Source organism: Lissotriton vulgaris, chromosome 1_1 (genome assembly GCF_964263255.1).
Source record: "Lissotriton vulgaris chromosome 1_1, aLisVul1.2, whole genome shotgun sequence".
Classification (NCBI taxonomy): Eukaryota; Metazoa; Chordata; class Amphibia; order Caudata; family Salamandridae; genus Lissotriton; species Lissotriton vulgaris.
Window position 1 is genome coordinate 375,433,929 of NC_141685.1, and position 11,542 is coordinate 375,445,470.

The window sequence follows — 11,542 nt, forward strand, 5'->3', positions numbered from 1 at the left end:
TCTCTCCTTGGGCTCTCCTGTGTTGCCGCTGCCTCTCGCCGCACACGCTCCGCGGGTGCCGCTTCGCGGCTTTGGAGGAGGGAGAAGCGAGGTGCAAGCGCTGGTCGCTGGGAGGCGCCTGGAAGGACCAGCGGGTCGGCGCTGAGCAGGGACTCGGAAGACCAGGAGTCCCTGCTTCCTCAGCTGCACAGGCGGACGCGCCCACCTACAGACACGCCCCCGCCTGCAACGCCCCCTACTTAACGAACAGCTCGACGCTTGGCGGGACGCCGAGCGAAGCCCGAGCAAAGGGCGGGCAGTCTGTGGCAGTCAGGGGCTGTCAAGGCTGGGCTGGGCCACGTCCCTTTCCTTCTCATCAGCAGTGATTACATACGGCCTGTGTGAGACCCCGTGGTGTTCCCTGCAATCATGTCTACCCGTTCTGGAAAACTCCTTAGGAGTGAAGGTGAAAGGGGGTCCATTGCTGGGAGCCCTGTTATTGGAACTATGGACCGCTTCATTACCAGGGTGGCGGCGGTGATTGAAAAGGAGATTGCTATGTCTGAGCGGCGTCTATCCGAGGTCTACCTTCTTTCAAGACGTTCATCCTTGGGGGTTGCTGCCCAGTCGCTTACACCGGCCAGTGAGCGGGTTTACTCTGCTCCCCCACCTGGTGTCTCTGGTGACTCTATAGACCCTCCCCAGTTGGCTGAAATAGGGCAAAATATAGATAGGCTGGAAAATCTGGCCGCGCTTCTCCCTACTGCTACTGTGGAAGATGGTGGACTTAGTAAATTGTCTTCACCGGTATCACCTAAACCCCTAAACGAAGCCACCAGTGATCCTCTATCTCCAAAACCGCCCACCCCCATCATAGTTATACCAGATGGGGTGACAGATAGGGTGTCCCCAAACACTCAAACTCCCGAAACCAGGCAGGAAAATCGGCTCATAAGTAAAAAGGCAAGAAAACGCAAAAAGGGTAGGCTAGTGAGACAGGCCGCTCTTTACCAAAGAGTAAGAAAGCACTCTGGACCTGCAGGGGTGTGGAATTTTCCAAATAATCTAGTTGTCCAAGGGACAAAATGTCTCTGAGATCTTCATGTCCTGTAAATTCCACTTGTCCCACCTACTCACATCCCACATCAAACATAAGGGCTCCAGCTGACAGAGAAACATTAACCCAATTTCCGTTTTTATCCACATTTAAAAATAAACACAGATGAGAAAATAAATGGTTTTCTGTCTGTATTGATCTGTAAAAATCTGTTAAACGGAAAACAGGAAGCCTTAATTATGAAGAAGAAGTTAGCTTTAGTGAAATAAAATATTTGCCTAAGATCACACAATTTAAGCATGAAAGCCATGTTTTTAATTTATCAAGCAAGGTTCTCTTTCACAAGGAGTATGTAAATAGTTCCGGACCGTCAAGAATTCTGCAACATCACAAATAGCAGATAACTACTGTAAATAAACTCTGCACTCAAGAAGGATGTTGCACAATGTCACAAGTAATGTACAACTAATTGCAACCAGTACTTACTTAACACACTGTTTAAAAAATAAATCATGATTACTAATAAGGAACATCTGTCGCCAACAAACCACACCTATCCAGAATACTGGACTATCGCAGAGCCTGCAGACCTATCACAAATAACGGACAGACAAACAATATCCACCTGCTTCAAGGAAAACTATTGATACAATGACCAAAAGAATCCAGCACTATGATTAAACAATATAACGTGAACGTGCATTTGCAGAGCCATTTGAGGCAGAACTGAAGTGCATTGCTGAGCTATTCATAGAGGCCCGGCTCCCCTGTTTCACACAAATCAGAGTGGTCTACTTGTGTGTTCATTGGCATATGTGTATAAACTAGCACATACCAAATTAACACAGCACCAGATTTGATGTAAAGCTGCCAAGTGAAATCAGCATTGTCTCTTTTTCTTTAATGGTAGTACCCTTCATATCTTTCTCACCACCTCCCGATTTCACTTGTTTCTAAATATCCTAGACTAAGTTATTTTAACACTTGACTACCCTTGCATATGGCCTTGAGACATAGTGCATTCATAATCAAAGATTATATTATTTTTGCAGTTTATTAGCGCAAACTCTACCTGAACGTTTTGGAGCGCTGTACATGAGCGCCAGTTACATTACACAACTTATTTGCAGCTGCATGAGAAATCATATTAAATGATATGTGAACTTTGCAGAGCCTGCAGAGGGGACATTATTCTGGCAGACGCCAATACAATAATAAGGCGACCATTGTAGTTTTCAGAATGAAAACCAAGGTTTCTGCTAGAGGTAAATCTGGTGCCTTCCTATGGCTTCACCACCCGCGTTAGGCATTCTCTGCTATGCTCGGAGCGCGGCGCGGCTGAAGTTGCAAAGTAAAAGGATGTGTGGCTCTCTGTGACAGTGCTCCTTGTACTCAGTTAGGCAGCGCCCTTCCGTACCACATAAGCACAAGCCCACAGTTAGCTTTATGCCAATGTCGATCACAGGATTTCACTGCATGTGCTTTCCTTTCCTTACACCTCCACCTTCGCTTTCTATGTCTGAGGTTTTTACACAGCTACTGCATACACTCTTCCTTCTCCCTTCAGTGCAGCACTGCCTCACTTTATCGCGCCGGTACATACAAAGCAGATTGCAGCCAAAACACAACCACCCCTAGAGATGCCTACTTGGTGGTATAATTGGATTGCCTTTTGTGACCATCATTAGCAAAAATACCGACTTCTAACGTGACTTCTAATCCCGGTCACAAAGAGCTTTATAGCATCAGCATAGTGAGGCAGCAAATTTCACTTTCGCTTTTCAAAACCACATGTATTTTTAACTCCTCATTCAGATTAGTCCAAAGGTCCTGGCACTGATGTGGTGCAAGATATGTGCCATGCCCATGCCACCCGCATGAACTTTGAAGGGAACAGTTCTCCTGAGGCGCCGCTGCAGCTTAAAAGAAAATGCGCACATTGGGCTAAATCAAGCCCGACAAATAGGCACTGACTAATTGAGCATTTTCTCACACAAATGGGAAAGATATCGCCCTTTTGTGAGGGAAATTGCCCAATCTGTATCACACGTCTGGTGTAAAAGGGAGTTTTAATCCACTCTGCACACCAATGCAAACCTGCGCAGTTAGCAATTAGCAGCGATGAAAGCCCCCGCTTTCTGCAGCCACACTGACTCCACATCAGACACGGTCCGTCAGCAGGCAGACAAGTTCTATTTCAATATTTCAGAGCGATCTGCACGCAAAGTCAGCAAAATAACACTCTAGCAATGCTATGGCAGGCACTATAGTGCTTTTTTACCTAAATCTATCATTGCCTCGCTCGCGGCGGTCCCGAAGTACAAAGGCTTGCTGAGATTGAGTGACGTTTCACTCCCCAGCCAATCACTGGCTAGAGCCCAGTGAAGTCATGGGCTGCTAGCCAATCAGAGGCCTCCAAAGGCTCTCGGCAAGCTTTTATGATTGGCTCTGAGCCCCAGAGTGCCCACAGCCTGTTTTATTTCCGTGATTTAATGTCTACTTGTCCGTCGGACAAAATAGACATTAAATCTCCTTGCCCGATGATAAAAACAACATGGTTCGGGCGTCGGGCGATATGATTCCCCCACCCCTGACCTGGAATGAGAAATATAAGGGGCCGGTCTTCAGAGAATGAAGTCGACATAGAAGGGGATGTTGTAATCTCTCCCAAGGGACCACGCACAGACGATAACACCGCCAAGGTTTCTAAGCTAACTGACTACGGGTCTAGGGGCGAGGATAGATAAATTAGAGCAATCAACCCTTGACGGGTTCCACTCACTCAAAACTACATTTAAACAATTAACCAGAGTGAGTGAAAATCAGGACATGGGCGCAAAGGGGAACGAACCACCATCCCAGAGAGACCCTAAGCCCCAAAACTGTCTAAACAAGGTTGACTCTAATAGTGCATTAACTCCAGCTCCTAAATCTTTTCCCCCTCCCAAAGCAGGGCCAAAACACAAGGGGCCACTAGCACACTTAGAGCCTGCTATAAATAAGCCTAAGCCTCTCCCACAAAAGCAGCCACAGATAGCTAGTGGTAAAGCGAAAGACACCCAAACGTCAGGCACACGCAACAAATCCCAAGGATTAGTGACAGGGAAAGCCTCTAGACCTGTATCCCAACCTACAGCCCCAGCTACCACTTTATCGGTCCCTAGTAACCCAGTACGTCGGATCCCTCCAGTAAACCTCCCGCCAGACTGCCAACCTTTTGTTGCTGTTATGGTAAATGTTCCCCCTCTAAAGGAAGGCCAGTTGGAAAACCACCAATCACTCAAGAATAAGTGCATCCATTGGCTGAAGGCAAACAAGCCAATTCCGTTGGGTGTGGATGGGATCATTCTAGGTGTCCGTAGAGTTGGGTGGGTAGGGCAGGGAAAAAAAACTCAGGAAGGGGATTGCATAATTATAAATTTTCAAGACCCTAGAGTAGTGCCCTCTATCTGTACTCCTATTAAAAATATGGGGGCTCCAGGGGTTAAAGTGGTAGATCTATCCTATTTCTACCCCAGGCAAATTGTTAGCTTAACTGGAGAAAGTCTAAGCCCCCCTGATTTCTGTCAAAACTGGGAGACACACTGGGCAGGGGCTACGGGGGGCACAAGGGTGAATCATTTGTGGGCACCAGGGCCCTACTGACTGGAAATTGGGAGTAGAGTAGATCCAATTGGAGTATCACCCACCCAAACTAACCTTGCTAGCGGGATGGTAGCCTCTAAAGTTACCTCCCAAGATCCTTGCTCCCCTCAGACACCCTTGATGAGGACCACAGACAGGGATATTCTTGCGCCCAGCGACATTTCAGCTGTGACGGACCTAGTATTTAAGGTTTTCAGCTGGAATGTCGCAGGGATTGCAAGAAAACTGGCTCTACCAGACTTTACTGCTTGGGTTGATGAGCACTCCCTGTGTATTTTCCAAGAGACATGGAGCCCGGTGCCGGTTCATAGGGTGGGATTCTCTTCCTATTCCTTCCCTGCACGAGTCTCGGAAACAGGGAGAGGGCGACCCTCGGGCGGCCTTCTCATTTGGGTTGCAGCCTCTCTAGACTGTAGAGTAGAGGAGTTTCCCACAGGCTGCCCGGACATCCAAAATATCACCCTAATAGATCAAAGGGGAAGACTGGTCTTAAATGTCTATAATGTTTATGCCCGTGGGACCAAGGGTGGGAGAAAGTCTCCTGTAATATCTCTCCTTGAGACCTTGCTAAATAACACCCCATACAAGACGCGCACATTGGTTGCGAGCGACATGAACTGCACGTTCGAGCCTGTGGGCTCGGACGTTGCCCTTGACCAAGGCGAGGAGGATACCAGGCTGGGGATCCCTGTATTGGAAATCCCATCGATCAGGAGGTGGTCAGAAGTGGCGCTCCAGTTATATTCCCTGAGCCTTGAATTCAATTTAAGGGCAGCCAATGGGAGGACAACCTCGGGTAGGGGGGGGTGCCCATACGTACAACAGACCAGGACACACCTCTAGGATAGATTATTTGCTAATAGATGTATATCTATGGACATATGTAAGGGACATGCTGGTGGTCCCTACGACTGAAAGCGACCACAACTCACTCTCTTTAAGCATGGACCAGTGGTGGCGTCCCGTAAGGAAGGACAACATTAACCCGGTAGCTGCACCCCCGGAGGAGTCTGAAGTCTCGCTCTGTGGTAGACGAATAAAATGGGCGAAATTGGTCCTCTCTGAGGCAAGGGTAGGGGAAATTTCAACCCTCTTAAATCATGCGGTGACAACCCTTGGGTCCTCCCTAGAAGGGGTGGGTAGAGTGAGTGGGCTCTTTGTCTCCTTAGTAGAGGCCTTGACTAATGTGTTTACCTCACACTCTAGTAAGTCGGGTAACAAAGGATTTAAAAAACTAGATGATGGTTGGTATACCCAAACATGTAGGGTACACAAGGCAAACCTAGTTAAGGCAGTAAAGCACAAACCCCGCAGTGTCATACAGGAAGCAAGGAAGGCCTACAATAAATCCCTCAAAACTGCTAGGAGGGAGTGGGAAGACAAATTCTGGGAAGACCTGCTCCAAGCTAGTAAAAGTAGGGATTCAAGGGCTTTTTGGAATCTTATAGGTACACGGAATAAACCCGATGCAGCTATGAGACCCTGCAACATCCCGCCTCAAAACTGGGTAAAACATTTTGGGGCTTTATACCTCCCTCCAGATGGGGAACTGAATGTTGGGTTGAACCTTACACTAGCAATTGAACCTCACGCCTATGATCTCTTCACTCCCTTAGAGATTGAAAAGGTTATAGGGTGGGTAGCGCCCCGTAAGGCAGCTGGCCCAGACGGCCTCCCGGGGGATCTTATGAGGGAATACCCTGTGGAGTGGGGAAGGGTTATTGCTGCTCTCCTTAACGACATCATGATGGGAGGGGCAGTGCCAGAATCCTGGAAAGGGGCGGTGGTGGTCCGGATTTATAAAAAAGGGTGTAGGGAAACCCCGGGGAACTACCGCCCCATAAGTCTGATAGACTCCACCCAAAAGATAGCTGGTAAAGCTATCCTCGGAAGGATCCTCCATTGGGTGGAGGAGAATAAAATCCTATCGGACTTTCAGGCAGGTTTTCGGGCTGGAATGGGGACAATAGAGCAGGTGTTTAGGTTGGCACTTCTGGGGTGGAAGGTGGTGGAACTAGGCAAGGGTAGTCTTTATTTGGCCTTTATAGACCTGAAGACTGCCTTTGGCCTAGTCCCCCGGGAAGAGCTTTGGAGGGTGCTTTATGAGTTGGGATTACCCCCTTACATCTTGTCCCTCCTCATTAGCCTCCACGTCCATACCTTTGCACAGGTCCGTTGGGGTAAAAACGGAGAGCTCACTGAGAAGATACCGGTGTCCAGGGGCGTAAGACAGGGCTGCGTCTTGGCGCCCACCCTTTTTTCACTATATGTGAATGGGGTGGTAGAACATCTCCAACAAGAACCAGCCAACTCCCCCTGTCTCGGAGGAGTCCGGATCCCCACCCTGCTTTTTGCGGACGACACGCTTTTGATCTCGAAGACTCCCCAAGGCCTCCAGAAATTGCTAACGCGTTTCCAGGAGTTTTGTGCTGCAAAAGGTTTAATAATTAACGTGGACAAAACTAAATATTTAGTCCTAAACCCACCAAGGAAACTGGGCCGCCCACCTACGCTTAACTCTGTTGCCTTAGAGAAAGTATCCGAATTCGACTACCTCGGTATTCGGATAACGGATAGAATGTCTTGGGCAAACCACATCGACAAAATGGTCCTTAACCACAAGAGAGTAGGAGGAGCTCTCATGAGGGAGTTCCGGGCCTCACCTAGGAGATCACTTACCCCGGTAATCGATATCTACAAGGCCAAGGTAGTGACATCAGCCTTGTATGGGGCAGAACTGTGGGGCCACTGCCGATTGGACGCCCTGGCGACAGCGGAGAGCAAGCTACTAAAATCCATTATTTCTATCCCCCTGAGCACACCATCTGTACCAGTGTTGTTGGATACAGGCTGTAAAAACATCAAAGATCAAGCCCAGCTTCGCCCTCTCCTCTTATGGACACGAATTTGGAGGGGTGAAGAGTTAAAATCCTACGCTGATGGCCTGGGGGAAATAATGAGCCGGGGGGGCTGGGCTAAAATAAGATGGTTAAGAGAAACTAAAAAGCTTCTGGAGAAGATCGGACTGGGGGACTGTTGGTCATCACGTTCAGCCCCTCCGAAAGAAGTTGTTAAGGCCCTTTTCTGGAAATGGACTGCGGAGCACCTAATTACAAACTCGAACCATTGCAAGTCTACTGCCGCCTTCTTACTAGTCAAAGATATTGTGGTATTTGAGCCCTACCTGGACCTAATTACCCTCCCCTTTGACCGAGCCCTTTATTTTAAATTTAGAGTTGGATCCCTCCCGCTTGGTGCTGTGGTATCAAATTGGAAATCAGCGGCCCGTACGTCCCCCAATTGTGCTTGTTGCCCGAGCAGGATAGAGTCCATCGCGCATGTCCTGTTTGAATGCCCGGACTATGCAAGGCCTAGGAGTTTTTGGTTGAAACCTCTTTGCCGAAACATGGGTACACGTAGTCACTTAGTAGCTTTGCGCATCCTAACTACGGACACATCCCCCCCAATTGTATGTGGAACAGCAAAATTTTTAAAACAGTTTTGGCTTATTCGTTGTAAGAGATTGTCAGTAGCGGTTTAATCCTTTTTTTAGATAAATTATTATTGGGCACCTTATGTCCTTTTATCCTTTTTAAATGAGTTTTTATACTGACTTCTTAAAGTGATGCTTTTTTGTACATTGTAAATGATTGTATTGTAAGTGTGCTTATAAGATATCTTGCATATCGAATAAAAGCTTATGACTGACTGACTTATAGAGATAATATTAAACTGCGGTCCTGTCACTCACCATGCCCTTCAATATTGTCTCATATGGACTATCTTATAGAGATAATATTAAACTATCTTGAAACAAGATTCTTGAATACTGTATAAAACACAGGACGTGTGTTGGTGGTGTTGGCCGTCACCCAGGAATTCTATAAAAAACCTGCAGAGCAACTCCTAGCAACCATCTAGTCTACACACCAGACACTCTTAGTTCCACCGTTACACTATTAAACGCTGAGAGCCAAGAAAGTATAAAAGCATCAATTTGATCTCTTACGCAAGACAACCTCACAGTGTAGCTGCTACCTGTCCTATAAAGGTGCGTCAGCAACTCGTCAGGTGTATGAAGAGTTTTACAAATTCAATTAAAAGCCACAACACAACCAATAATACATAGTAAAATAGCCCACCTAAGTAACAACAAACTCTATCCACCACTCTCCTCCACCTTTTCACCAATATTAAGCAATTGGAATTGCATTTGTATAGCGCTCACGAGTCGTCTTTGCGCTTTTTCAGCGAGTAGCACACTATTCCGGAACCCAAAGAAAGGTCCCATTTACTGTTCTAACTCCCACTACACTATGAACTGTATCGACATTTTGACATGAAAACGTACACTTGGGGGAGGGGGTTCATATATGAATCGCTGACTGTATTTTGAGCACTAAGCACCCAAGGCGCCCGGACCCATCTCAGAGGTTTGATGATTGCTCAAATAGTTCTCTAGCTATTAAAGCATCGTGAGCCCATGGAGATTCACATGCATACAATATGCATCTCAACCGCAGTCTATTGTTATACATAAAGTTGCCTCAATACATGTTTCAGTCACTCCGCTGCCATGTCATCAACCTAGGTCGTCCTCAGTCCCTGAAGTACTTTATTAATTTTCTCAGAATGCTCTACAGTGCTCCAATTCAGCTGCAAATTGTTCAAAACACTGTTGAGAATAAACGCAAAAGACACGATAAACAACACATCCTGTGCTTTTGTTTAGGGGGACGGGGGGGGGGGGGTAGTCTTGCGTTGTAAACTGTTGACAAGTTGCAACAAGTGCTGCCCTGGCATGAAATTCTTCGCGGTCTCCCACTACATGTGTTTAGTACAGGTTGGAGTCGCACGTGACCTTCGCCTGTACCTCTTGGGGTCTCTGCGTGCACAGTTTTGGCAGGCTGCTGCATGTGCCGGTGTAAGAGTGGCGATTCTGGCTTTACAGTACTGTCAGGTGTGACACACGTGGTCCTGCTAGCAGTCTGAGTATATATGAATACCGGGGCACGTGCTTTGTACCTGTATTGCTTGGGGTCATTGGGGGACTTGACGATGTCTGCGTTGTCTGGTCCTTCTCCCCCACGGACAGGTCCTTCTCCCCCACGGACAGGTCCTTCTCCCCCACGGACAGGTCCTTCTCCCCCACGGACAGGTCCTTCTCCCCCACGGATAGGTCCTTCTCCCCTACGGACAGGTCCTTCTCCCCCAGGGCCAGGTCCTTCTCCCCCGGGGCCAGGTCCTTCTCCCCCGGGGCCAGGTTCTTCTCCCACGGGGCCATGCCCTGGCCCCCCAACGCAGGCATCAAGGCAGTGGCAGCAGCCGACACTCTTCGGCATGTTCCTGCTGGGCATGACGGTTGAGGAGGCAGTGACGTGTCGGTGACGCACTTGGCTGTAGAAGAAGCGTGCGGCGCTACGCAGCATACACTGTTATACTGCTGTTCTCCAAACGGTGGACGCTGCCGACGCTGCCAAGTGCACTCCAGGCAGAGAGGAGGACAGGAAAGGAACGACTCTTTTCGCCGGTCCACGCAGGCGCACTCGCACAACCAATGCAAAGTCACCATTCACTCAGCCAAATCATCCCGGACAAACCACCTATAGGGGAGCGATGCCGATTCACGTGTCCAGAAGTAGCAGCCATAGACAGCTATGATCGATAGAACGTAAACTTATAATTACCGTGTACCGGCGGGGGCCATGTTGGGTGTAGAAAACTAGCCTATAGCTGTACTGTTAATGTTTTTGAAATTTCTAGAGTGCGACTGCTACCCTGGCGCTGTATTTGATGTGCTAAACGCAAAGGGAGTATTAACTAGTCATCAGAGTCAGTAAAAAGCCATGTTTTCGAAGCCTTCCTGAAAGTCCAGAAGATTTGCCATGCATCTGAGAGGCAACGGGAGGTCATTCCATGCTTTGGCTGCACCGACCAAAACTGAAATGAATACTACGGCAACCCTGGTGGCGTGGCTAGCCAGACAGCGAAATGGCCACCTCTTGAGCGAGCTCTGCCGGCTGAGGCTTTTATCCTACATTAATCCTGCTTATTCCGTGAGTGCCAAACACAAAATTACTAGAAATTGGTGGCGGAGGCTCAGGCACACCTGATGATTGACTCACAAGGCCCAAACTGACCTGTGTGACGTGCTGCGCTTGCCCGACGAAACACCGGAGTGACTCTGCTGAGAGGACCGAGAGTTGCGGTGCCCTGCCCGGGTGTCACGTCTACTCCGGCTCCTCGGGATCAGGGTGATGCTCAATGGGGTCCACCTCCTGATTGCCTCACACTCTGACTAACAAACCAAAAAGAGTATAAAGATAATCAAGCGAGGGAAAAGGTAACGGTGGGGTCTGCGGTGGAAAGAGATTACCTGCAACGACAAAAGTACAACATAAATACAGCAAGACAATCCTGTCTTCTCTCAGTATGATCTCGCTAGAATCCTGACTATACCTGAATGGTAAATCCCAAAACAAACGATTCCAATGGCTTCCGTAAGATCTCTCTCCTACAGTCAAAGGAACACCACCGCCTGTAATACACAAGATCCGTTTACCAAATACTCCTTTGATCTCATCCGAGAAACTCAATCTTCGACTCTCATTCCTCCATACTCACTTTCATTCCCCACCGTACCCAGAACAAAAATAGGAATAAAAAAACAGGGTCAAAATCCAAGGTTCCAAGTAACAGAAATAATATCCAAGAAAAGAGTTCAGTAGAAAACGGAAAGAGAAGCTTCCTGAATCCTGTTACTCCACAGGATGATTAGAACTCTCAAATAGAAACAGTCAAATGTTATCAAGTTATTCCTCCTACTTCCGATGGACGGGAGAGTACCCAAAGGCAAGCAAG

At 48.0% G+C, this 11,542-nt stretch overlaps 1 protein-coding gene across 4 annotated transcripts in view; it reads right to left on the bottom strand.

The window, feature by feature from the left end:
• The window catches only part of NRDC (nardilysin convertase), a 2,107,381-nt gene extending 2,097,121 nt beyond the window's left edge, over positions 1-10,260 (bottom strand). The window contains exons 1-2 of one of the 4 annotated variants that reach the window (XM_086952435.1): positions 9,903-10,134; positions 9,707-9,797 (exon numbers count right to left, since the gene is read on the bottom strand). In XM_086952435.1, coding sequence (XP_086808561.1) covers positions 9,707-9,797; positions 9,903-10,110 — 299 coding nt within the window. In that variant the 5' untranslated portion in view covers positions 10,111-10,134. Of the gene's footprint in view, positions 1-9,706 lie in introns of all 4 variants that reach the window. The other 3 variants (XM_086952433.1, XM_086952434.1, XM_086952436.1) reach the window with 3 other exon arrangements.
• Between the last annotated feature and the right edge of the window lie 1,282 nt (positions 10,261-11,542).